General features: G+C 41.2%; 1 protein-coding gene across 9 annotated transcripts; it reads right to left on the minus strand.

The window, feature by feature from the left end:
• Nucleotides 1–111: 111 nt before the first annotated feature.
• LOC127644428 (oxysterol-binding protein 1-like) lies at nt 112–27,736 on the minus strand. 9 transcript variants are annotated; one of them, XM_052127607.1, is made up of 19 exons: nt 27,627–27,736; nt 25,565–25,736; nt 18,822–19,030; nt 18,462–18,624; nt 18,071–18,182; nt 17,751–17,949; nt 15,439–15,553; nt 15,203–15,263; nt 14,356–14,523; nt 14,007–14,252; nt 12,764–12,884; nt 12,333–12,436; nt 12,068–12,163; nt 11,724–11,911; nt 11,186–11,415; nt 11,012–11,050; nt 7,359–7,406; nt 4,597–4,635; nt 112–1,420 (listed from the first exon to the last, which is right to left on the minus strand). In XM_052127607.1, exons 2-19 carry the CDS (start codon nt 25,696–25,698, stop codon nt 1,278–1,280), a joined length of 2,415 nt encoding a protein of 804 aa, XP_051983567.1. In that variant the 5' UTR covers nt 25,699–25,736; nt 27,627–27,736; the 3' UTR covers nt 112–1,277. The 9 variants fall into 9 exon arrangements, with proteins under 9 accessions (XP_051983567.1, XP_051983573.1, XP_051983565.1 ...); XM_052127613.1 differs by lacking the exon at nt 4,597–4,635 and adding an exon at nt 7,220–7,258; XM_052127605.1 differs by having other exon boundaries at nt 15,203–15,266.
• Nucleotides 27,737–27,836: the final 100 nt, after the last annotated feature.

The following is a 27,836-nucleotide window of genomic DNA, read 5'->3' on the forward strand; positions in this document are numbered from 1 at the left end:
ACAATCCATATGTGATAGGAATCAAATGGAATAATTCATTTATATATATATATATATATATATATATATATATATATATATATATATATATATATATATATATATAAAAAAAGTCACTCTTTACTCACTCTCATGTGTTCCAAACATGTAATGTTTTTTTTTCAGATGAACTTTAAAAAATCTTTTTTTTTTTTTTTATCAACATGCAGCTCTTTTACATACAATGACAGTTAATAGTGCCCCTTACTGTCAAGCTCCAAAAAAGACCAAGAGACACCATTAAACTGGTACATATGACTTAAGCATTATATTTCAAGTTGTCTTAAACATACAATAGCTTTGTGTGATGAACGAACCAAAATTTAAGCAGTTCTTCATGAAAAACGCACCCGTTTGCCAAAGTTCTGCAAACTTTGCGCCATGTTTTGACGTAATCGCTAGCAGAACACGGTTGGTTTTCGATGTGTCGTAACCCAATGAGATGTGCCAATAAAAATATGCAAAATGGAGTATGAAGTTTGGAAAAGGATTTCGACTTTCTGCTCCACACACAACGCTATCATATGGCTTCAGAAGACATGGAATATAGTGTACGAGTCGTATGGACTACTTTCATGGTGCTTTAATGTTGTTTCTTGGCCATTGTCATTGTATGGAAAAGCGCTACGTAAAGATAGCATATGGGTAAAGAATGACAGTATTTTCTTTTTTGGGTGAACTATGCTGTTTAAATCCACAAACTAAGGCAGAAAAACCTGATGAAACCGCTAGATATCTCTCACAAAACAGTCAATTAAGGAATGAACACTACAGCGCTTCTCTTAACTCACACATTCTCCAATTCAGACACACCAGCGAATAAGCCTCAATGGATATCTCTTAAATTGCTAAATCACCCCCCTTTCGGATGTTTAGAAGGTCAAGTCCACAGCCCGCGGAAGACGTGTGGAGTGCAGGATTCAGACCGGGCTGATCAGGGGATGTTGTCCTAATGCTAGCATGTACTGACCCATGAACCCTATAGGCATTAAGAGAAAAAGTAAATGGAGATGTGAGAACCTTCCCGAAACATCTTGGGAGTCCCTCAATCTCCACAGAGTAGACATAATGGTGGAGCAAGAGAGAATGATGTGTTAAAGTTCATCTTGATACTATGGTACGGAATAGCGTAGGGGGCAGCTGGCTGAGCTTCTGTTTGTTTTTGTTTTCTGGGATGGGGATGTGGTGGGGCATCAGGTGGTTTAGTGCACAGAGCAGGTGTATATGCGTGATTCGGATCAGAATATATCCGGGCAGTTGTCCCAGTTGCCCTGGTCCTTGGTCTCCCAGTATCCCCCTTTGTAGATGTGCGTGGGCTCTCCTGTCACCGGGTCGACATGCCGCTCGAACCACATCGCCTGGTAGTTGTCCTGGTGAGCACCTGATCGAACAAAATGAACACGTACACACAAAAGCAAACAACCACTTAGTTATAAAGAACAGCAAGTACATGAGGTTGCAGTAACTGTGATATAAATTCAGGCTAAGTGCAATAAAGCGCAACAGTGCCCGCCCAGTTTTTCAGCCATTTTGGTTACGGAAGTATATTTCCCATTCATAGACAAAACTGTGTCTTTAAGGTCTTTAATGAGGGAATTAACTACAATCCTATGAAGCCTTGTAAATGAATTTGTAATTGAATTGAAAAAGACTGTCGATTTAAATATTCAATATATACAAATATTTAAAGTCGTTTTAGAGTGTAGGGAGACCGACTTGCGAATTGCGTCATTCACAGTGTGTCATGGTAATGGGCGGTCGCTGCAAAGCTCTTTTGGTGTGCCTTGTTGGCTGCAATTCTCTGATTGGTGGATTTTCACTAGGGATTCTGTGAAGTGTAGTTCTTTACCAGATATTATGCTATTAAACATAATAGCATTTCTCCCCAATTTGGAATGCCCAATTCCCAGCATGCACCAATGGTGGCAGAGGTCTCTGGGTGGATGAGTCTCAGTTGCCTCTGTCTTTTCACGTGGCTTGTTGAGCGTGTTACCGCGGAGACATGGCACATGTGGAGGCTTCACGCCATCCACAGCGGCATCCATGCACAACTCGCCACGTGCCCCACCGAGAGCGAGCCACATTATAGCGACCACAAGGAGGTTACCGTGGACTTTAAAATACCGTGGACTGACTGCTTTAACAGAAACATGTACCATATATTACATGGTAGGTCTGTCTTTAAAGGTTTATATGTTATTAATTATCAGTTCCCCTATGGAAAAAATGAATGGGACTTATACTTCCGGAACCCGACTGTTCTGGACAATAGCCTTTACTATCTTTCGCACAAAAACACAACTATTTTTTGTTTTGTTCTACACAAGTGTCAAAAGATCTTAGACAAAAAAGTGCTTGAATATAGCCAGTACTCAACATCAGAAGCTCACTAGACAAATGTAGACTGCAGTACATTGGCCACAGCACCTTATAACTGGTTACAGGTGAAGAGTGTAATTGTTGTTGCACTAGCATCACATATTCAAACAGGTTTCCCGAACAAACATATGATCACACGGCAAACTCACACCATTGGTTGAGTCTATAGCAGCGTTTCCACTATCAGGCCAAATGAGGGATTGCTAGTGCATGCCAGGGCCAGCTGTGTTCCCACTGTTACTTCGGAGGCTTCATCGTGCCTCCTCGGGCTTTCTCGTGGCCAATGGCCCGCCGATTACCCTTTGCTATTGGCCCAATGGTGGTAACGCTGATTGAATTTGGTCTTGCGGCTCGAGGTCCGAGGCTACTGGCCCTGGCTCGCACTGGCCCAATAGTGGAAAAGCGGCTACTATTGCCGTCATGTTCAGAAGGCTCAAACAAATAGAGCAATATATTTTAATATTGAAAGAATTAAACACTTCACCTGTAAATAACAGGTGCTATCATATCTAAACTGTTATGGTTGGAGTATACTTCGTTTTTCCACATGCTGTTATGTCTCACACACGTTCAAGAGTTTACCATGACACATGTGCACAACGACTGCTTTTTGATAATCTTAGTAGTCAACAGCAGGCACATGCACAGACGATGCACACAGACGCAAACTGTCCAGTCATGAGTCATTTCGTGGACAAGTATAGTGACCAAACATGCATCACCTGCAATGTTCACGAGATAAACAAGCACGCAGAAATCTGAAGTATACTTTGGCCATTACAATTAACTAAAATTCCTGATTCTGAACATCCCACACTACATTTAAGCAGCTAGTTGATAAAACAGTAACTACAAAAACACATGGTCTAGAGAGGAAAAAACGTGAAGGGAAAACAAATATTGGTTGACGAGAGAGATGTAGGGACTGGGAGGATTTTGGGTGGGTGGTACTTGCTTTTGAATGGAGCTCCATAAGGCCCCTCCACTAGAGCAAGACAGATCAGACAGTAAGACAATAAGAGTCTCATCCATTGACTCCAAATGCACAACTAAAGTGTGACCCAACGACAAGGGTGGGCGGTATGACCAAAGTTGTCTCATGCTAGGAGTAATTCTTTATCTCAGTAATGGTATTTATCACAATATAGTTAGTTTAGCTGGAAGTTTAGCAAAAGAATGGTTTATATAGGTGGTAATAGAACATTTTAGAATAAGTGATGCTGTTGAAACAGCTGATATACACAACTGATATTTTCCCTGAATTTTCTATAAACATCATTGGTCTCATATTTCATCTAAAGCATGCTCTTCACTGACCACTGATATTTTCCCTGAATTTTCTATAAACATCATTGGTCTCATATTTCATCTAAGCATGTTCTTCACTGACACGTTTGTCGACTTGGTTAACAAGTACACTAACTTCTGAAAAAACTTTATTCTTGACAAAATAGTTTGGTGTGGTTGAAATGACGCCACAACTGTGGTACAGTCATAATTTTTTTATAGAAATGAACAGAAATCATTTTATAAACATTGTAAATAATTCAAATGGTTTATGTTTATTTCAGAGATTTAAAAACATGGAATAATGTATTTTTTTTAAAACACATTTGCACCATTGAACATTACATACCGTCATACCACCCAGCCCTACCCCACTAATGGCATTTTTTGTTTTCTCCCAATTTGGAATGCCCAATTTCCACTACTTAGTACGTCCTCGTGGTGGTGCGGTTACTCACCTCAATCCAGGTGGCGGAGGACACGTCCCAGTTGCCTCCGCTTCTGAGACCGTCAATCCGCGCATCTGATCACGTGTCTCGTTGTGCATGACACCGCGGAGACTCACAGCATGCGGAGGCTCCTGCTACTCTCCGCGATCCACTCACAACTCACCTCACGCCCCATTGAGAGAACCACTAATCACCACCACGAGGAGGTTACCCCATGCAACCGGGCCAAATTGGTTTCTCAGCATGCCCTGGATTTGAACTTGTGACTCCAATGGGTGGTAGTCAGCATCAATACTCGCTGAGCTACCCAGCCTCCCCCCCCCTCCTCCCAAGTGTGTGGTTGTGCAATAGTTAAACATGTACTTCTGACAATAACATGCTTTAATGTTTATGAATAATCTGGCTTGGTCTGAGATAGTGTTTGTGCATGTGTGATACTTGCTTGAGTATGCTGGTGGGTGTGAGCCGTGCAGTGTTTCAGCTGGATCAGTAAGAAGATGGGATGCAGGCAAAGAGAAACAAGTGATAGAGATGTTAGCATGCAAGGGAGGAGTAAACAGAATAATGGAAATTGAATGACAAGCCAGAACTCAACAGGCTCGACAGGTTCTTTTCCAAAGCCTAAGCAGCCTATGTAAGTTCATCTTTAACACTGCACACAAAGGAGGCAACACACATCAAGGCAGCTCACTCAGTTTTGGAAAACAGCCATATTCTCTGTGTCCTACAACTGTATAATTTATGGGTTCACACTGCCCCCTAGTGGAGTTCAACCCTTTAAGCTCTTAGGGTGTTTTTAAAGATTTCCTTTTACAGTGGTATACCCAAAATTAAAGGCTTACAACTCTATATAAAAAAAAATAAATAAAAAAAAAGTGTTTGGTATCAATTAAAAAAAATTTTTTTTTTTTTATAATGATTATGATAAATTCTGTGAGACAGCCTAAGAAACTGCTGAAAAATCACAAAACAACTTAAGCCAAATCTCTCTCATTTGAGTCATCGAGTCTGTGTCATGTACTTGACACCATCTCCTGGTGGCCATATACACTCACCTAAAGGATTATTAGGAACACCATACTAATACTGTGTTTGACCCCCTTTCGCCTTCAGAACTGCCTTAATTCTACGTGGCATTGATTCAACAAGGTGCTGAAAGCATTCTTTAGAAATGTTGGCCCATATTGATAGGATAGCATCTTGCAGTTGATGGAGATTTGTGGGATGCACATCCAGGGCACGAAGCTCCCGTTCCACCACATCCCAAAGATGCTCTATTGGGTTGAGATCTGGTGACTGTGGGGGCATTTTAGTACAGTGAACTCATTGTCATGTTCAAGAAACCAATTTGAAATGATTCGAGCTTTGTGACATGGTGCATTATCCTGCTGGAAGTAGCCATCAGAGGATGGGTACATGGTGGCCATAAAGGGATCGACATGGTCATGCTCAGGTAGGCCGTGGCATTTAAACGATGCCCAATTAGCACTAAGGGGCCTGAAGTGTGCCAAGAAAACATCCTCCACACCATTACACCACCACCACCACCACCACCACCAGGCTGCACAGTGGTAACAAGGCATGATGGATCCATGTTCTCATTCTGTTTACGCCAAATTCTGACTCGACCATCTGAATGTCTCAACAGAAATCGAGACTCATCAGACCAGGCAACATTTTTCCAGTCTTCAACTGTCCAATTTTGGTGAGCTCTTGCAAATTGTAGCCTCTTTTTCCTATTTGTAGTGGAGATGAGTGGTACCCGGTGGGGTCTTCTGCTGTTGTAGCCCATCCGCCTCAAGGTTGTGCGTGTTGTGGCTTCACAAATGCTTTGCTGCATACCTCGGTTGTAACGAGTGGTTATTTCAGGCAAAGTTGCTCTTCTATCAGCTTGAATCAGTCGGCCCATTCTCCTCTGACCTCTAGCATCAACAAGACATTTTCGAACACAGGACTGCCACATACTGGATGTTTTTCCCTTTTCACACCATTCTTTGTAAACCCTAGAAATGGTTGTGCGTGAAAATCCCAGTAACTGAGCAGATTGTGAAATACTCAGACCGGCCCGTCTGGCACCAACAACCATGCCACGCTCAAAATGGCTTAAATCACCTTTCTTTCCCATTCTGACATTCAGTTTGGAGTTCAGGAGATTGTCTTGACCAGGACCACACCCCTAAATGCATTGAAGCAACTGCCATGTGATTGGTTGATTAGATAATTGCATTAATGAGAAATTGAACAGGTGTTCCTAATAATCCTTTAGGTGAGTGTATAATTCGAGTGAACGATCCTCTCTGCCCATATTTGGATGACTTCCACCTTTGTTTGCAGCGATCTGAATCCTAATACGATTGGTTTAGAATTCCATGACGCTGGACAATGTACTAAATAACTTCCAATTAAGTCATCTGATCCAGAAAAGCTAATGTGTTTTTAGCCATATAGCACATGTGCTGTGTCTACACTGTGCTTCGTGTGGATTATCTAATGATTTATGCATCCAATGTGTGGTTATGTGTGGGATCCTTTTAAAAATAATCATCTCCTCCATGTAATGGTACGTGATATTTTATGTTCCTTTTTTTCGTTAAGTTATAAGCAACAACGCAGCATAAAAGCAACATCTATTTACCTGTAACATGCAAGTCATTTTTCACGATATTTCTGTCTGTGAGTAAAACGAATATGCTGGTTGTATTCTACTCTGAGAGCTTTCCATTGACATATGACACATGGCTATTTGATTATATAAAATTATATAAATAAAATGTGCAGTGCAAAAGGTCTAATGGTCCAATGATCTGCCAATCCCATATTTAGGGTGTTTTCACACTACAGCCACTAAAACTTATAGTGGTCCTCATGCCGATTATGACGCAATCATCCCGTGATATGGAATTAAATAATACAATATATTTAAAAAAAAAAGGCTTACGGGGTGAAATCAAAACTGGTTTGGACCAGGCATTCAAATCAAGTGTGAAAACAGCCTAAAACGGCTACAAAGCCTAAACAAATCTACTCAAACTACGGTTTGTGTTGATTCTATAGAGGCTACTTGCTTGAGAGCGAGAGATCAGAGGAGGTTTCATCGGTGTCAGCTGATGGAGGAATAGACAGATGACAGAGAGGGGAAAATGAAGATGATTGGATGATTAGTGTTAGAAACAAGTGATTGAGAGAGGGATGGATGGTACTTGCTTTTGTAAGTGGTCTCAGAGGGCTCGCTGGCAATCTCGACTTCTTCATCTGATCAGTTGAGAGACGAGCGGGCGCAAATTAAAAAGGGGGATGCAAATTAAGACATAAAAGAAAGAGAAAGAAAACAATGAATGAATGGCATAATGGAGATGAGGAAAGTGCTCTTATATATTAATCAAGTATGTGCACAAGCAATCGACTAGTCGAGAAGTCATTCTGTGCAATAAGGGGCCGTTCACACTAAATCCGTTTCTGCGCCTGTCTGTACTGTTTTTCAATTGTTTCTCTATCTAAACAAACACTAGACGGACGTCTTTAACCATTGCACCGTGCCACACTGGAGCGCGAGTCAAGTTAAAAAGAACTTTAACTTTTATAAGGCAATCAATTTTTTAATTGTATAGCACTTTTCACAATAGTTATCATTTCAAAGCATCTTAACTGTAAAGTCTTTATTTTTTTATCCACTTTTCTCCACAATTTGGAATGCCCAATTTCCACTACTTACTAGGTCCTCGTGGTGGTGCTGTTCCTCACCTCATTCCGTGTGGCGGAGGACAAGTCTCAGTTGCCTACACTTCTGAGAGCGTCAATCCGCGCATCTTATCACGTGACTCGTTGTGCACGAAACCGCGGAGACTCACAGCATGTGGAGGCTCATGCTACACTCTGTGATCCATGTGAACTTACCGCACGCACCACTGAGAGCGAGAACCACTAATCATGACCACGAGGAGGTTACCCCATGTGACTCTACCCTCCCTAGCAACCGGGCCAAATTGGTTACTCAGCATGCCCTGGATTTGAACTCGTGACTCCAGGGGTGGTAGTCAGAGTCAATACTTGCTGAGCTACTCAGTCCCCAACTGTGATGTAATAAATTTTTTAAGCTCCCTATTGATTAGTTTAATTGAAAAGTTATTGCAAATCATGCCCTAATGTTTCTGTCTATAGGCCCAAGTGAGCAAGTCAAAAGGTGACTTTGTACAAGAACACATTTCGTCTGAATGGCCCCTAAGACTTTAACCACTTGTTTTTCTAAATATAAACATGTTAAATGATTAAAAAAAAAATGTGATAGCATTTACAGGTGAAACTCGAAAAATTAGAATATCGTGCAAAAGTTCATTAATTTCAGTAATTCAACTTAAAAGATGAAACTAATATATTATATAGACTCATTACAAGCAAAGTAAGATATTTCAAGCCTTTATTTGATATAATTTTGATGATTATGGCTTACAGCTTATGAAAACCCCAAATTCAGAATCTCAGAAAATTAGAATATTGTGAAAAGGTTCAGTATTGTAGGCTCAAAGTGTCACACTCTAATCAGCTAAACACCTGCAAAGGGTTCCTGAGCCTTTAAATGGTCTCTCAGTCTGGTTCAGTTGAATTCACAATCATGGGGAAGACTGCTGACCTGACAGTTGTGCAGAAAACCATCATTGACACCCTCCACAAGGAGGGAAAGCCTCAAAAGGTAATTGCAAAAGAAGTTGGATGTTCTCAAAGTGCTGTATCAAAGCACATTAATAGAAAGTTAAGTGGAAGGGAAAAGTGTGGAAGAAAAAGGTGCACAAGCAGCAGAGATGACCGTAGCCTGGAGAGGATTGTCAGGAAAAGGCCATTCAAATGTGTGGGGAGCTTCACAAGGAGTGGACTGAGGCTGGAGTTACTGCATCAAGAGCCACCACACACAGACGGGTCCTGGACATGGGCTTCAAATGTCAAACGTCTTACCTGGGCTAAAGAAAAAAAGAACTGGTCTGTTGCTCAGTGGTCCAAAGTCCTCTTTTCTGATGAGAGCAAATTTTGCATCTCATTTGGAAACCAAGGTCCCAGAGTCTGGAGGAAGAATGGAGAGGCACACAATCCAAGATGCTTGAAGTCCAGTGTGAAGTTTCCACAGTCTGTGTTGGTTTGGGGAGCCATGTCATCGGCTGGTGTTGGTCCACTGTGCTTTATTAAGTCCAGAGTCAACGCAGCCGTCTACCGGGACATTTTAGAGCACTTCATGCTTCCTTCAGCAGACAAGCTTTATGGAGATGCTGACTTCATTTTCCAGCAGGACTTGGCACCTGCCCACACTGCCAAAAGTACCAAAACCTGGTTCAATGACCATGGTATTACTGTGCTTGATTGGCCAGCAAACTCGCCTGACCTGAACCCCGCAGAGAATCTATGGGGCATTGCCAAGAGAAAGATGAGAGACATGAGACCAAACAATGCAGAAGAGCTGAAGGCCGCTATTGAAGCATCTTGTTCTTCCAAAACACCTCAGCAGTGCCACAGGCTGATAGCATCCATGCCACGCTGCATTGAGGCAGTAATTAATGCAAAAGGGGCCCAAACCAAGTACTGAGTACATATGCATGATTATACTTTTCAGAGGGCCGACATTTCTGTATTTAAAATCCTTTTTTTTTTTATTGATTTCATGTAATATTCTAATCTTCTGAGATTCTGAATTTGGGGTTTTCATAAGCTGTAAGCCATAATCATCAAAATTATATCAAATAAAGGCTTGAAATATCTTACTTTGCTTGTAATGAGTCTATATAATATATTAGTTTCACCTTTTAAGTTGAATTACTGAAATTAATGAACTTTTGCACGATATTCTAATTTTGAGTTTCACCTGTAGATTAAACACAGAATAGCAGCGGTTTACTGTTATTGGTTTTTTTGTAAGTTATTTTAATGCATACTGTTAATATTTCATAAATTAACTGTTACACACAAACTGTTAAAGGATAGTTTAAAAATGAAAATGTTCTCATCATTTACTCACCCTCATGTCATCCCAGATGTGTATGACTTTCTTTCATCTGCTGAACACATATATTTTTGGAAGAATATTTCAGCTCTGTAGGTCCATACAATGCAAGTGAATGGTGGACAGAACTTTAAAGCTCCAAAAAGCACACAAAGGCAGCATACAAGTAATCTATTTGACTCCAGTGGTTTAATCCATGTCTTCAGAAGCGATATGATAGGTGTGGGTGAGAAACAGATCAATATTTAATTCCTTTTTTTAACTATAAATTTCCCCCTCCTTCCCAGTAGGTGGCGATATGCACGAACAATGCAAAACGGCAAAAACAAAAGAAGAATGTAACAGTGAAAGTGGAGATTTATAGTAAAAAATAACATAAATATTGATCGGTTTCTCACCCACACCTATCATATTGTTTTTGAATATATGGAATTAACCACTTGAATCATATGGAATACTTTTGTGCTGCATTTATGTGCTTTTTGGAGCTTCAAAGTTCTGTTCACCATTCACTCGCACTGTATGGACCTACAGATCTGAGATATTCTTCTAAAAACCTTAATTTGGGTTCTGCAAAAGAAAGTCACACATCTTGGATGGCATGAGCGTGAGGAAACAGAGAATTTTTATTTTTGGGTGAACTATTTTTATAATATATAACGATATAACTTGTGAAACTGCATGTACTGCTACACACGTTATTTTAACTTATTGTAATTTTTAGTCTTTTTATGTATTAAGAGTACTTGAATACAAAATCACTCAAAATGCTCATCCCTAATAATTATGTCATGCCAAATAAGCACCATTACAGAATGCAAAAGACTAAATGAAAATAAAAAACAAAATGGAAAGAACAACGAGGAGTACTTGCTTTTTAAAGGCGAGTCAGATATGGGGTCCTCAGTGAGAGCTTAAGGAAAGACAGAGACACACACATAGGAGTCAACGAGACACGGCCAAGAGAACGAGAGATGAAACGAGGAGAGAGGAGCAGATGACAGAAAAAAGATAGCAAACACGGAAGCACGCTCTGGTGCGTTCTTACCCTCCTCTGATGGGTTGGAAGTGCGGGCTGACTCTCGCTCCCTCTCTCGACGGACGATACGCTGTTTCTCCTCCAGTCTCTGTTTCTCTGCGTTGGCCTCCTCCCAGCGGCCCTGCTCCATCAGACGCTGGTCCGGCCGCCTCCTACTGTCCGTGGGAGCCACGCCCTCCTCAGGCTCATTTAATGTCAACGCCAGGGTCGAGAAGTAGTACATGTTCTCAGCTCCATCTCTGCGTGGACATAAATAAAGACAATGGTAGGCATATCAAAAGATCACTGACTCGGTAGATTGCAACAGTGAGCGTCCACTTTTAAATCAGCCTTGGTTCTGGAAGTATTTTTCCCCATTCATTTTCTAATAACCGCTTCGATTTATACTCTTGTACTTTATAAGAAGTGCATTTAACTGCATGACAGTTTCTGCTCTAGTACAGATATTAGTATCGAGAATCAAACATTTGTGGAAGGAATGCAATCCTTTAGAGCGTCGTCCAATCAGAGATCATGAAGTGTGCGTGTAGCGATTAAGCGCTCTTACGGCAGTGGAGTTTTCCTCCACAGCTCTTTGGCTTTGAGCGTCTGATAGACGGTTTTCTGTCGTCCTTCGGCGCCAATCTCGCCCCTTCTGCTGCTTTGCATCACACGAGAGCACTCCATCTTCTCATCCCACGTCCCAGAAAGAACGTAGTGCGCTTTTCCATCTTTATCGGTCACCACCCCCGTGACCTACAGAGAGAGAGAGGTATTACAGGAGGCGGAAACGAAAGCAGACAGTTTGCCAAAAATATTGGAGAAGGATGCAACGTTGACAAACCAAATAGACAAAAACGGTCACGTCTGCATTCTGGGAAAAAGAAGTGAGTGGAAGAGTTGCTGACTCACCTTTCTGGCAACGTCCCTGGAGAAGTAGCTGTACGGGGCGAATTTGAGGTGGCAGCGATCGCCTGTTTTGTTGTTAACAACGTCTATTTCGCCTGACTAAACACATATGGACAAACACATGAGTTTATAAATGAAACTAAATGCCACATACAGGAAATAAAGAGCTATCTGTTTAGTACATGCAAACTTGACTCATAAATCCATCCAAAAAGGTTGACATGATTTTGGGAAATGATGAGAATACTAGTAAGAGGACTATTCTGACCTGATCGATCCACAGTTTCCCGACAATGATATTGTGCACTGTGGTGGTGACTTTCTTCCAGGTGTAGTGATTGTTACTCTTCTCAAACATACAATGAATAGAACCTGAACAAACAAAACAAACAATCTGTGAGCATAAAAGCATTAAAAGCTATATTATTGCATCACCATGATAATTTACATTAGCATCAAAAAGTATGCGAATACTTAAGCCATACTTAAATGTCTTTAATGCCTATCACTGTATAGTATAAGTAATGTAAATATAGGAAGTGCAAATATGTATCATTAGTACTCTTCTGAAGGAAGAGGTAGGTAGTAATAGGTTCTAATAAGACTGATTCTTCCCTGTGTAACTACAGGTGCACATGCTTTAAATGCATTGAAACTTGCAAATACTGATACAGTCCCAAAGTATGAAAAAACAGTTACCGAGGGGCATGATGGAAAGGTATTTGCCCCTGAACTTGCTGGCCAGGGCAATCTCCTGTCTAAGGGTCCAGCCTCGCTCGGAGATCGCGTGATGTGCCGCAGCGGGTGGGTGATGACTCACCTGAAAAGACAGAGAAAGGAGAACTGATCGACTTCACACACAATGCACTTTATTTGTGATGTCATTACATATTTAATGAGCTCATCCTCCATCTCAGGAGGACTCGAAGATGAGGATTTATTCTGCTTTTTTATGGGACAGTAGTTCAGATATTGAATTGCCCTGCCAACCTTTCATTTTGTTTTGCAACATATTATGTGTAAAAAACAAAAACTACCAGCCCATAAAAAAGCAGAATAAATAAAATGTTAACAATTTGCACTTATAGCTCATATATATAAAAAAAAAAGTCTGGAAATGGTGGCATATGGTGATTTTTCCCCCCCGTGATTTTCTGCACATATTTTATGTGTAGCTCTGTATGTGCATACAATGCAAGTGAATGGCGGCAAGACGCCATAAAGCTCCATAAAGCACATAAATGCAGCAAAAAAAAAAAGTAATCCACAAAACTCCAGTTGTTTAATCCATGTCTTCTGAAGAGACCTAATGGGATTTCGGCAAGAACAGACCAAAATAAAACTCCTTTTTCACTTTACATCTTGCCATCGCAGTCTCTAGGCGCGATCATGATATCAAGCTCGCTTTCACTTCCAAGTGCTAACACATGCGCAGACTGCTAGATGGCGCTAGGAAGTGTAATCGAGCTTGAACTCGAGCTTGCCAAAGAGACCGCAGATGTCAAGATGTACAGTGAAAAAGGAGTTATATTTTGGTCTGTTTCACCCAAAACCGATTAGATTGCTTCAGAAGACATGGATTAAACCACTGGAGTCTGATGGATTACTTTTATGCTGCCTTCATGTGCTTTTTGGAGCGTTTAAATTTTGGACCCCATTCACTTGCATTGTATGGACATACAGAGCTGAGATATTTTTCTAAAAACATTTGTGTGTGTTCAGCAGAAGAATGAAAGTCATACACATCTGTAAATGATGAGAGAATTTTCATTTTTGGGTGAACTGTCCCTTTAAAAGCATCATATTTAGGATTGCAAAGCATAAAAAAAAAAAAAAGCATTTTAAGAACTGGGCTAATGGGGCAAGTGACCAATTGGACCAACGCTCTCTCACACTGGCCCTGGGCCCTTCTCAGTATAAACAGTTATAGCCGTCCCCTCACCTGCTCACAGAGAGACCTGTAGCCGCTCTCCTGGATGCGGTCCAGCTCAAATGTCTCTCCCAGCAGAGGGTTGAAGGGTTTGCCCGTGCGGTGAACTGTAGTTGAGTAAGAAGATACAGTGAAAGCTGCCACATAACACATCTGCTCCAGAGAGCTCTGGCATTTAGCGGCCCGGTCCAGCAGTTCGTAGTACTCGAGATCCTCTGAGAGACGCTGCAGCATGGACAGGGGCTCGTTGAAGTTCACCTGCCAGAAAATAAACAATAAATTGCAAAATCCAATGGATTTGGATTATTAGAATCAGAAACAGTGGTGTTTTGGATGTTTGTAAAGACACAGATAAACATACAGGCATTGGTATTTTGGAAAGCTCCTTTCCTATACAGTTCTTCATGATGCTCCATAGATTGAGCGAGTAATTTGGTTTATCTGGGATGCGGTTCCGCCTCTTTCTCACGGGCACAACCTCCTGGGACTGAGAAGTCTCCGGATTAGATGACAGAGACTGCTCATCTAGCTGTGAGAGATGAATGAAACGCAGTGTTAGGGTGATTGCTTTGCGAAAAATGTATAATGGCTTTTGTGTTTCTCATGTATTGCTACCAATCACACACCACCACCACCAAACTATACCAACAAACATCCATGTGATTATCTATTCAGCCAATCGTGTGGCAGCAGTGCATAAAATCATTTAGATACGGGTCAGGAGCTTGAATTAATGTTCACATCAACCATCAGAATAGGGAAAATATGTGATCTCAGTGATTTGGACGTGGCATGATTGTTGGTGTCAGACGGGCTGGTTTGAGTATTTCTGGGATGTTCACACACAACAGTCTCTAGAATGGTGCCATAAACGAAAAATATCCAATGAGCAGCAGTTCTGAGAACAGAAACGCCTTGTTGATGAGAGAAAGAACAACAGAGAATGGACAGACTGGTTCAAACTGACAAAGTCTGCAGTAACTTCTGAGATGCAGGTTGGCGCTGTTTTGGCGGCACGAGGGGGACCTACACGATATTAGGCAGGTGCTTCTAAATGTTGTGGCTGATCGGTGTATATATCTACCATAACTCCACACCATACACAACAAAAATGACTATAACTGCACTTGTTGTGGCGCTATTGTAAGCAGTTCTTTCAGGAGTGGCAAAAACACACAAACACTTTAAATGAGATCGTAATGCCTTACCGACGTCGTCCCGTCTTCCATTCCAGTCTCGTTACTGATTCCACTGACATTGCTGCCGGATCTCCTGAGAGAAAAGGAAAGAGGATGAGAGAGAGTGAAAGAAGAAGAGCAGGAAGGAAGGGGAAGGCAGAAGGCACACACTTAGGTCCGGTAACACTTATATAAGAAAAGGATCAAGGATTAAGGGAGAGAGAGGAGCGTGAGTAAATGACAAGAGCGAGGGAGTAAATAAAGACCTGTGATATTTGGGGTCTGCTGGTACAGTGATAAACTCTTGAATGTCCTCGCACGCGTCAAAGAATTCATTCTCATCATCTTCGTCGCTGGCGTCGCCCTTAATCGGAGCTGAACCTACAGGAAAGATCAAGCAGGAGTTCAAATTTACAGAACATCTAAATATGTAGCTCAATTATAGACACTAAATTTCTCACAATTTAACCAAATTAGACCCAGCTGAGGCTGAATAATATTTAGAATATTCACAATATATTTGCAATGATTTTGTAGGGACTATAAAATTGAGCATCACTGATATTGTAATGATTTGAATGCACTTTTTACTTGATCTACAGACAGTTTCATTAGTTTTATTTCACTCTTCAGTGTATAAAAGTGCTTAGAGATGTTTTAACAGCATTAAATAATAAACAGAGCAATTCAAAATTCTGATTGAACAATTTGTGTGTGTCATAACTTAGAAAGGCATCGATATTGGGCAGTGGTGGTTCAGCGGTTAAGGCTCTGGGGTTCAAGCCCCAACACCACCAAGATACCACTGATGGGCCCTTGAGCAAGGCCCTTGACCCTATCTGCTCCTGGGGCGCTGTTTCATGGCTGACCCTGCACTCTGACCCCAGCTTAATTGGGATATGCAAAAAATAAATAATTTCACCATGTATATGCAGAAATGTATGTATAATGTGTGACAATTGGTCAATTTATAATTTTACTTATATGAACATTTTTGGGCGATATCAATACCGATTTTAACAAAAACTATTGGCCGATACCGATATTTTGCAACTGACCTTATTTTGTCATCAGATCACTGTTTTCCTCAGAAACTATGTTTTAAAGATGTTCAAAGTGGTACAAAAGCTTGTTATTGTTCTATAAATAAATGATTTCCATTTAACGTGGATTGGATTAGACACATGACAGGGAAAAGTTTTAAATGAGAGCCACAATGAATGATGACTGATGTGAAACATGTTTGCACTTCTGTTTTTTCAGTTCAAAACAACTGGACTCACATTTTACATGTTTGTACTGTACATAATAGTACATCAAAAATTCATATCATCCATTTGTTGGGCAATTCCATGGAAATATCAACCACAAAGTTACCACTGGAACAAAACGCCCTTTAAAGTTCTATTGTGGTGTAATAAAATGCCAAACACACCGCTTGAGGAATCTCTGAATGCAGTCTATTTTTAAGCTTTCGAGGTTTAGTAATCGCACAAGACCATATTGTGATTCAATCTTAAGTCAAATCAATCATGCAGCCTTAATGGACATCATACCGATGTCCAATACCAACCATCATACCTAGAAGAGTTTGAGCTTTCAAAGCGTTTTGGACTGTTTTACCACATCATGTATAGGTAAGTGCTGCTTTCACAACTGTCACGTTCCAACAACTTTTTTTCCATATTAATGTAAGAACGAGAATGATTATAAATTAAATATTACACGTTCTTATGGTGCGTTCACATACAACGTGAAGCGAGCGTTTAACATACAAAGTCAATGCAAAGATGCGAATAGACACGCCGGGCGGCACGAATGAAGCGAATGCCGCGATTCGAACATGCAAAATCATTTAATTCGCTTCAAGAATCCGCGTGATGCATTGTCGCGAAAGCCCATTAGCATTGAGATTGTCCGGATGTCAATGACATGCTGACGTAGAAGCAGAAGAAATCTGGAAAAATTAATGAACAAAATTGTTGTAACGGTGTGTGGGCACCCGGAATTGTATGACACAACGTCATACATGTACAGAGACCGGACGTCGAAAAAAGACATCGCTTGGAGGAAAGTGAGCGAGGAAGTTGGACTACCTGGTAAGGTCTGAACATATGCACGTGCACTTGATTCCAGCTATTGGTTGAACTTTACTATGAACCAAGTCGTAGAAGACCCTCCTCCTGTCCTTTTCTGGAAGAGAAGTGGGAATACTCATGGGTTTGCGTTACTCGCACGAACGCAAGTTTAAACACACGTTTATAATCCAGCGGTCAAACTCACGCAAGCAACGCAAGGTGAACATTTTCTTTGCATTGCATGTGAACGCACTATTAGGAGTGCAAACCATCATCATTATGAACAATAATGATAATAATGATGATTATAACATTTCTGGATTGTGCATTCGAAATCACAGAGTTTTTACAAAGTGTGATGACAATTAACTTCATCGGCTTTTCCATTTCTTTTGTAAAATACACAACTTTGTAATTTTTATTCGATTTGTAATATGAACAACCAAAAAGAGTGATTTAAGACCGAGGGCACCCACAATATATTACAAGTGGTATGTTACCTTTACTGTCTATAGCAGGGTTGCTCTGGGAAGGAGGCAGTACAGTAGCTCCTCTGAACGCTCTCTCCAGGTGGTTGTGTTGTTTGGCGAGCTGCTCCAGTGTCTCCTCTAGTCGCACCCTCTGCTCTCTCTCTGCCTGTAGGGCTTTCTGCCAGCGCTTACTATGAGCTTGAGCCAACGCCAAGAAGTCCTGGCACGCCTGGGGATCAGACCGTTAGGAGGCGTTAAGCATACGTTTGACAGAGGTTCAGTGTGTTCATCAACAAGCATCTCTGATTTGTGGTGTAATCTGAAGCGAATAGGTTGCTCAGATATCTTACATTGATCATGGCGTTGGAGGTGATACGGAAGAGTGTGGCTCTCTCAGTCACCTGCCGAACCTTTTCACTTGTTTCTCCTCCCAACTTGACCCCCTCCAACTCAGACAAAGACCTAGTAGAAAGCATTTAAAACAACAAAATCAATCACACAGATATATAAGCTTTATATTAGGTGAATAAAAGGTTCAAATTCCTCACAGTTCGATTTGTATTATGGTTTGGTAAATATGATGCCATTCACGGGGCACTGATTGGATTGATTTTAAGCTTATATGATAAACAATTTTTAACACACACATATACATATATCTATTTTTTTTTTCAGAACAAAATTGCCCTCAACTGTACTGTTCTTTATTTTGTATTTATTTTTTTTTGACCGTTGACTGACCGTTGTAGTGCAGAGCCATGCTTGGCGATGAGGTCGTTGCAGGTGCTGAGATCCTCCACCTTGCTGTTCAAAGTGCGGAGGGTGGATTGCACCTCAGAGTTGCGTGAGCCTCCGCCCTGCCCAGCTGAAGGAGGAGTGTTTGAGCACTCATCCCCAGAGTCATCTGCAGAGGAGCAATCTAAGAGTTGGCAATCTGAGGCAACATAATTGCCACTGACTTCTGGCGTTGCAATGGAAGTTAGACTATGCAAATGAACAGCAATGCAATGTAGTAATAACCAATAGGAGTGAAGACATTCAAAAGGTGCAGTTAGCAGCTGCTACATCTCTCCATTGAACAGCTGCAGTGACATCACTCACCAGATTCAACCTGCATGCGGACAGCCTTGGCTTTGGCCAGCTCCAGTGCAGTAATCCACCGCTGCCGCTCCACCTCTGAGCTTGCCTTCAGGTGATACGTCTGTGCACCGCCATTAGAGATGACGAAGTTGCACGAGTCCTCCACCGCGATATTGGCCGTGGCCAAGTTTATGGTGCCCCGACATGTGTGACCCATCTCCGCCTGGGTCCTGAAAGTGAGAACAGGTCTTAGCTAAAGCGATAGAAATAAGATCATGATTTCAAGGTGGAACATTTTAGGGGTGCACAGATCGATCGGCCACCGGTCTAAATCGGCCGATTTCTTTTTCTTTCTTAAATCTGTGAATGTGGATCAGCCAATCGTGGCTTCATACACAAAATCATAAACACCCTACTACTCTTATGAAAGAGCACTTGCTCAGCCCTTGAAGCATAACATTGCTGCCATTTGAGTATTTAATCTTTCATACATGCTTTAATTCAGATGAATATGAAAAAAAATGTGTATGAATTGTGAGGTGCCCATTTTCAAAAGTCATTACGGTAGTAATTCTGACTCGCTGTACAGTTAGAGCACAGAGAGGACAAAGATACTGCAAACGGATGTAAAAAGAATTAAACAACAAATAAACATGCAAACACATATTTGAGAATACGTGATGTAACGTGAGTCCTGACAATCATGGTGTGGAGCGATAGAGACTGTTTGAGCGATTATACACGCTTTCAGTTTCACTCCCTTGTGCGCCCTCAGGGTCAATCAAACATGCACGCTCTCAATCGCTCATCAGTCACTTATCCCAGAGCTACTTCGGGAGTACACAGTTATGTTTATCGCAGTACCACTAATAATAGTAATAACAGTTTAACCTTTAATAACTGCACCGCATCTTCACGCAGTTGCTTAATAATTAGTGATTTGCCAGTTTTGGAGTTTTCAGAGGATAAATCTCACTTATTTTTGAAGTACCTCTACTGTGTGTGATGCTCTTATGGTGTTTACTAGGGCTGGACCATATGGCTATATCAACTATATTCAATATATATCTACATTATTATGTATTTGCTCCAAAATGGTTCAAAAGTTGCTCGGCTAAACTAAACGGCCAAAAACACCCCTTAAGTGCTTTCTTGTCTTAAATTGTTTGTATGTTTTATTGACACACTCATATATAAATAATGTAAAGCAGACCTGCCATCCGATAGCTCAGCAAATATATCTGCTGTGGTATAAACAGTACATCTAAATTTCTACTGACACATTTTATTGAATATTGCGGTTGTGGAGGTGAGTGCATGGTCAAGTGTTCGTCTGGGGAGAGAGGAAGTGGTAAGGGTTTTCCCGAGATGAATTGCTGTAAATTGCTGTTTCTTGGTTCACACTGAGAGATGTGGGGAAATAAAAGGGGCCAGCTGAAGCTTCGAGTGTGTTGGCATCTGCCAGTCCCACTAAATATAGCATTTCAGTGTTTATATGAGTGTCTCCCGCTTCCTTATTCCTCAAACGTGTTACAATGGGGCTGAAACCCAGGATTAGAGAAAGGAGGATACGTTGTCATGGAGTCGTCGCCGGTGGAGGAATCTTGTGGTCCCTTGCCAGCAAACACCAGGCTCTCATGGAGCTTCGGAGAGAGCAGCAACTGCGTTTTGAGGTGCTCCTTCAGGCCCAGGAGGAGGACTGGTGGGTGCTGCAGAGCTTAGTACCCCAGGAGAGGGCAGCCTCCCCGTCCCCGGCAGCAGCGCACTCCCACATGTTGCTCACCAAAATGGGGCCTCAAGATGATCCGGAGGCCTACCTGGAGCTCTTTGAGCACACCGGAAAAGCTTTGAAATGGCCACCGGAACAGTGGGCAGTCCATCTTCTGCACCTGCAGACCAGGAAAGCCCAGACCACGGCACAACAGCTTCCAGACGACAACCTCCTGGACTACTCAGTGCAGAATTCGTCCATCTTGCAACGGGTTGGCCGCAGCCCAGAAGAACATCGCCAGCATTTCCGCTCCTTAAAGCTGAGTGAGGCCGCCCACCCATTTGTCTTTGCCCGGCAGCTCCGTGACGCCTGCTGGCAGTGGGTGCTGGCCAAGGAGGACAGAGCTGAGGATGTCATAAACCTGGTGGTTTGATGAAGGGGACAGCCGAGTGGATCCAGTGCCACCGTCCGGAGTCGCTGGACGAAGCGATCCAGCTGCCGGAAACCATCTGGCAGCGTATCCGGGGGGCATGACCTTTCCCCCTCTAATGTCTCCTCCCCTCCCGCCCCCCTTCCTTCAATCCTGTTTCGTTTCCCCATAAAAGGGGTTTGTACTTTCACAAACCCAGTCTCTCCCCTCTCTTTGTCCCATGTGAAGGAGTCCGCTGCCACGAGTGAGGGCGGAAGGCTTGGGCCGGTCTTTTGGAGATGCAGGAAGCCGGGTCATGTTCGAGAGCAGTGCCCAGTAATGGAGGTGGTGGCCTTGATCCAGATCCCCGACACCTCACAGATGCCCCTGATTGAACAGGGATGTACCAAACACCTGCGAGTATTAAGGGGGTTGCATACCAAGCCTTGGTGGATTCAGGTTGTAATCAAACCTCCATTTATCAACGCTTGGTTCAAAACGGGGCATTGGAGGCAAATAATCGGGTGAAGGTGAGGTGCACGGGGAAATTCATGATTATCCTGTAGTGACCGTCACGGTCAAATTTCAGGGAAAACTCAAACGTTCAAATGCTACATTTAATGGGACTGGCTGCTGCGAACACATTCTTCAACTGAGCTCTCTCTCCCTCACTCTGAAGTCTGGCCCCTTTTATTTCCCTTCACTCACTGTGAACAAAGAAACAGCAATTACCAGCAATGAGTCTCAGGTGAAAACCCTCATCGCTTTCTCTCTCCCCAGACTAACGCTCGACCACGCCCTCGCCTCCACAGCTGTCATATAACAAGATGCATTGTTGTGCAGACTTTGTCAGTAGTCTAAAGTCTGACTCTACACAGCTGGAGGAGCATTGATGAGGTTCTCTATAAAGACAATATAAAGTCTGAAAACAAAAACTTGAACAAAATTATCCTTCACAACTATTTTTCAGAATCTGACACATTATTCATGAGTTACCATTGAAACGCAAGCATTCGAGATTGCCCCTGGAAAGAGTTATTTTATGATATGGCCAGTTACTATATCTGGTATCAGATTCATTACCATAGCAAATATATTGACATACACTCTCAGTAGTTACACGGCTATAGGACTGATTATAAAACCAGCTCAATAAAGTGCAACAGTGCCTGATGACATTTATAGCAGCTTTGCTTCTGGAAGTATTTCTCCTAATTATTTTCTGCATAATGTTTTTTTTTTATTATTTAATAAAAAGGTCTAAGCCTTGAACCAAATCAACATGCTTCAAGATGATTTATTGAATGCTGGAATTATTTACTCATACATGAAGCACTGAGAATGATGAAATTAAATCATAAACAATGTTAAAATTTTAAAAGTGACTAAGTTATTAGTTATAAGTACAATCTCTCACATATTTTAAGTTGTAAACAAATGTTTATGTATTTTTGAGAGTGTATATAGACACATTAACATTATTTACAATGAATCCTGGAATAAGTAGTTCTAGTACTTTGCTAAGATTCCCATTTCCACAGTAAAAGTCAGCAGTTTCACTGATTGGTGCATTTCCTCTCAGGACAATGGGTAGTGTAGTTCTTCACCACAAATTCTGTAGTTAAACAAGGTTTCTTTTTTTTTACTTATATAAAGTTTGAAATGCACTTGTGGCTTCCATCATGTGTTTCATCAATGCTAACAACCTTTAAGCTCATGGTAGGTCTATGTAAACTTTAGTGATAAGGTTTGAACATTATCACTAAAAATCAATATCTCTATGGAGGAAATAAAGGGGATTTTACTTCTAAAATCCTACTGTTGATCTTAATAACAGTAAGCAGTCATCCCAGTAAGTAACTTAAAATTGTCGAAGCTAAATCACTTTTCCATCTTCAAATGTACTTTGCCAGCACTGGTGTGCCAGCACTGGTGAATCACCAGTTCTCTGGTTTTTCCATTCTCACCGAGATGGCACAAGAAAGATGCCACACCCGAGACTGGCACGGTCAAACAGGCAATCTAATAGTTGGAACAAAAATCAAAGCCTGTAACTTGGGAAACTGAAATCTTACACTCGCCCTCTGAGTCTCTCTCTCTAGCATTTTTTGTTTCACCTAAAAAAACAACTAAAAAAACAGCACGGACTGACACAAAAATATGTTTGGAGTGAACAGCCCCTAACTTTTTACAGTAGGGAGTAGGGCTGGGCGATATGGCCAAAAATATTATCACAACATAATATTTTTTATTTTTAAGTAGGCAGAAAAGAGGCAGAGCGGGACAGGGCATAAATGAATTGTGTTTGGTGCTAGACAAAAATATCCAAGAACGCAGCACAGAAAGATCAGATCTGGTGTACACAGCACTGTTGTTTTGTCACACTGCTCACTAAAGACAATGAGAGGGTGCAACCGTCGTCATGATGTCTTGTGGTCCAGATGGTATCAATCTGGTGTGTGGACCCTGACCGCGTTGACTGGTGTAGCCTAATCATTAGCAAGGCAGCAATTGTTAGAAACTTCATAAAATCTGAGAAAGCCGAACTGCTTGCGTTTCTAGCGATCCTTGGCCAGCACCCACCGCCGGCAGGCCTCACTCAGCTTTAAGGAGCAGAAACGCTGGCAATGTTCTTCTGGGCTGCGGCCGACCCGTTGCAAGATGGACTCTACTTCCTTCACGATTTTGATTCACGTTCATGAAACAAACCAATTTATACAATTTTTTAATTATTTTTTTATAAACTTGTGATTTTTTTTAACTAATGACTGATTACAGAATCAAAAGAAATCCGCCAAGACCTCAGACATTTTTTTTGGACCTCCACAAGTCTGGTTCATCCTTGGGAGCAATTTCCAAATGCCTGAAGGTACCACATTCATCTGTTCAAACACCATGGGACCACTTAGCCATCATACCACTCAGGAAGGAGACGCATTCTGTCTCCTAGAGATGAATGTAGTTTGGTGTGAAAAGTGCAAATCAATCCCAGAACAACAGCAAAGGACCTTGTGAAGATGCTGGAGGAAACAGGTGGACGAGTATCTAGATCCACAGTAAAACGAGTCCTATATCGACATAACCTGAAAGGCTGCTCAGCAAGGTTGAAGCCAATGATCCAAAACCACCATAAAAAATGCAGACTACAGTTTGCAAGTGCACATGGGGACAAAGATCTTACTTTTGGAGAAACGTCCTCTGGTCTGATGAAACAAAAATTTAACTGTTTGACCATAATGACCATCGATATGTTTGGAGGAAAAAGGCTGATTCTTGCAAGCCGAAGAACAGCATCCCAACCATGAAGCATGGGGGTGGCAGCATCATGTTGTGGGATGCTTTGCTGCAGGAGGGACTGGTGCACTTCACAAAATAGATGACATAATGAGGAAGGAAAATGATGTGGATATATTGAAGCAACATCTCAAGACATCAGCCAGGAAGTTAAAGCTCGGTCGCAAATGGGTTTTCCAAATGGACGATGACCCCAAGCATACCTCCAAAGTTGTGACAAATGGCTTAAGGGCAACAAAGTCATGCTATTGGAGAGACCATCATAAAGCCCTGACCTCAATCCGAAAGGAAAATTTGTGGGCAGAACTGAAAAAGCGTGTGAGCAAGGAGACCTACAAACCTGACTTTTACACCAGTTCTGTCTGGAGGAATGGGAGAAAATTCCAGCATCTTATTATGAGAAGCTTGTGTAAGGATACCCAAAACATTTGACCCAAGTTAAACAATTTGAAGGCAATACTACCAAATACTAACAAAGTGTATGTAAACTTCTGACCCATTATTCTGACATTTTACATTCTTAAAATAAAGTCGTGATCCCAACTGACCTAAGACAGGGAATGTTTTCAATGATTAAATGTCAGGAATTGTGAAAAACTGAGTATTTGTATTTGGTTAAGGATTATGTAAACTTCTGACTTCAACTGTATATTCACCAGATAAAGAGTTTTGTATATACATATATTTAACCAGATGAGGTTTAATTAGGAATAAGGTTTATTATCATTCACAAGATGTGTTGGAGTTGGAGACTAGGGCTGGACAAAAGGACAATGTAATTGGATATCGACGATGTCTTACAAAGATCCCGATGCCGACTGTGAACAGACAATGATGGACTAAAATCACGTTTACACATATAAAGTTTAGGCCTACGTCTTGTGGCTATACTTTTGAAACAGTGTGCATTTGAATGTTTATGGACTGGCTCCATTTACTTACATTGCAAGTGCCTAACAACATCGGCAGGGGGGCGAGTAAAAAAAATTAAAAAATAATCAACATTATGATGTCAATGTTGAGCTTAACGTGATCACTGAACATTCTATTAACTATTTGTACATCGTTACTATACACCTCTGCTAACTTTGAGTAACAGTAATACTTGCTGAGGAAACACAACTTATAATACCTCCTATTTAGTAATCAACAGCCAACTCACAAAGAAACACCTTATCAGATGTTGTTGAAAGGCCAAAGAACACGGTGACAGCACCACAAAAGGAGTCATTGGGCCATCAAATCATACATTCCTATCAACCAATGGGAAACCTGTTGTCTGATGGATAGCTGATAACATATTTTCCATCCCAAAAGGTCAGTAAAAAATTAAACTTCTCATTAACTTACCTGTAATAAGAGAGCAAGCCATTGCTCAGAACAAACCATCGCCTTTGGTATCCCTTGATATAATTAGTCCATTTGAAGAGCCAGCCTTTATAGGTGTCCCCTGGGGCTGGGGTGGGCGCCTTGGGCTCCGACATCACGACAGCCCGTGGCTTCACAGTGTCTAAAGGGGGGTCTGTGTGAACACAAATGATTAATCAGGTTTGTTGACACTAGTGATAGACTAAATATGTCGGACAAAATAGGACATTTTGAGCATATCGGCACTGGTCGAAAATGACGCCCCATTGGCCAATATACAAAAGTGGACAGTCCGCCTAGTGTCAGTCCCAAAATCTACAGAGAGATTTGTCACTGGATAGTTTTTAAAGAGTTTTAACATTTTGGCCCGAAACCAATTTTAACAAAAATCTGTGTTTTCATGCTTATAACAGATATGCAGATGGTTTTAATTTGGTCAATAAATGGTCGATAAATATCAAAGATACATCGGTGCATCCCAAATATCAACATTATTATGGCCATATGTGATCCTGCTCTTTAGATATCGTGTCAGCCATTAAAAAACTATCAACAAATATCCATCTAGAAACCAAATAGACTGAAATATCGGTCAAAATTGGCCAATTTGAGCATTTTGGCTCTGGTAGATAATGACGCCCCATTGGCCAATATTCAAAAGTGGACAGTCCGCCTAGTGTCAGTGCAAAATCTACAGACAGTCTAGTTACTGGATAGTTTTTAAATTCAGTAAATACAGTTTTTACATTTTTACCCGATACAGATTTTAACAACAATCTGCGTTTTCATGCTTATAACCGATATGCCGATGGTTTTAATTTGGTCAATAAATGGTCGATAAATATCAGAAGCCGATACATCGGTGCATCACAAATATCAACATAATTATGGCCACATGTGATCCTGCTCTTTAGATATCGTATCAGCCATTAAAAACCCAGTTTACAACTATGCCTGTAACATCAACCAATATCCATCCAGAAATGCTGGCCAAACAGATGGATGTCAAAATAACATGGATCCGTCTTCTTTTTTACACACCTTTAATGTCAGAGCAAATATACACCACCTATTAGTGTTTACACACACCATGGTTGTGTCACTGCCCACTTTAACAGCATTTTGGGCATCATATTGGAGCTGCCTAAGAAGACAGCATTTTGGGCACTGATGCTGTTGATACCAAACATGCTTTCTAGGTGGGTAGCACGTTACATTTTGAAACACAGGCCAAATCGTGCATGCAAAGCCTGAAATTGAACGTGTTAAAGGCAAGTGAGTGAATGGGAGGTCTGTCAGTGCGCTGGTTTCGCCTACGTGTCCAAAAACAAACTCAGCGAGTTAACCGACAACCTACTTCATGACGTTAATAGCGACGTATTAAACCAAAACGTTTTGAGCAACCGCTGCTACTCAGTAAAATGGCCATAATTAATCCAAATAAATGTGGTTCCGGCCACTTTAAACTTTATTTCGCTAAATGAGGCCTGTAGATACGAGTCACTCACACAACTCCAAATCCAAATCAGTTCACAGATACCGTCACCGAGAACAATATAAACTGTTATTCTTTGATAAAATTCGCTTTTTAGTCATATAAATACGTGTCAGATGACTAAATGTAAACATAAAACGACTCTGACGGCTAATTCAGCTAACTGCTAATAAAACTAATATGACCGCATCACGTAAAAAAAAAATATATATATATATATATATATATATATATATATATATATATAAATCTTTATATTAAACAACTAAATGATTACATATCTCCTATAAATCATTCAAATGCAGTTTTCCACCCTGGCAGTATTTTGCCAATGTCAGTGTTAGCTGTGAGGAGGAAATGTGGGTTAAAGTGAGGCTAACTAGCCTATGCTAACCTTCAATCGCTCTATGATGACAGATCTCTTTAATTAAAGCACAACATCAGTCGAAATCTCTCCTAACGACATGACATAACGGGTAAATATGAAAGCCCAGTGCATTGGGTGTTAAAATGATTAAAAGTGTGTTATGGGTGCAGCCAAGCTCATACCTGATCTCTCAATGATCCTCTCTGAAGAAGGAAGTCACATTGACATGAGATCTCTTTACTCTACACAACTCAAATAAAAGTCACATTATTTCACCTTTCAGCACTCCCCCATGCAGACACCCTGCTACTTCTGATCAGTAAAGTGCCCATGAAAAAAAAAACCTGTAATTAAACCACAAATAGAGGCAGCAACACAATAAAGCACTTTTT

This window comes from Xyrauchen texanus, chromosome 5 (assembly GCF_025860055.1).
Source record: "Xyrauchen texanus isolate HMW12.3.18 chromosome 5, RBS_HiC_50CHRs, whole genome shotgun sequence".
Taxonomy (NCBI): domain Eukaryota; kingdom Metazoa; phylum Chordata; class Actinopteri; order Cypriniformes; family Catostomidae; genus Xyrauchen; species Xyrauchen texanus.

Coding starts and splice junctions, on each gene's coding strand:
- LOC127644428 (XM_052127605.1), bottom strand. CDS start 25,698: ATGTCGGAGCCCAAGGCGCCCACCCCAGCCCCAGGGGACACCTATAAA. Junction 14,253..14,355: donor TTTCCAAAATACCAATGCCT/GTATGTTTATCT, acceptor ATTTTCTGGCAG/GTGAACTTCAACGAGCCCCT. Junction 11,051..11,185: donor TTCCAACCCATCAGAGGAGG/GTAAGAACGCAC, acceptor TCTTTCCTTAAG/CTCTCACTGAGGACCCCATA.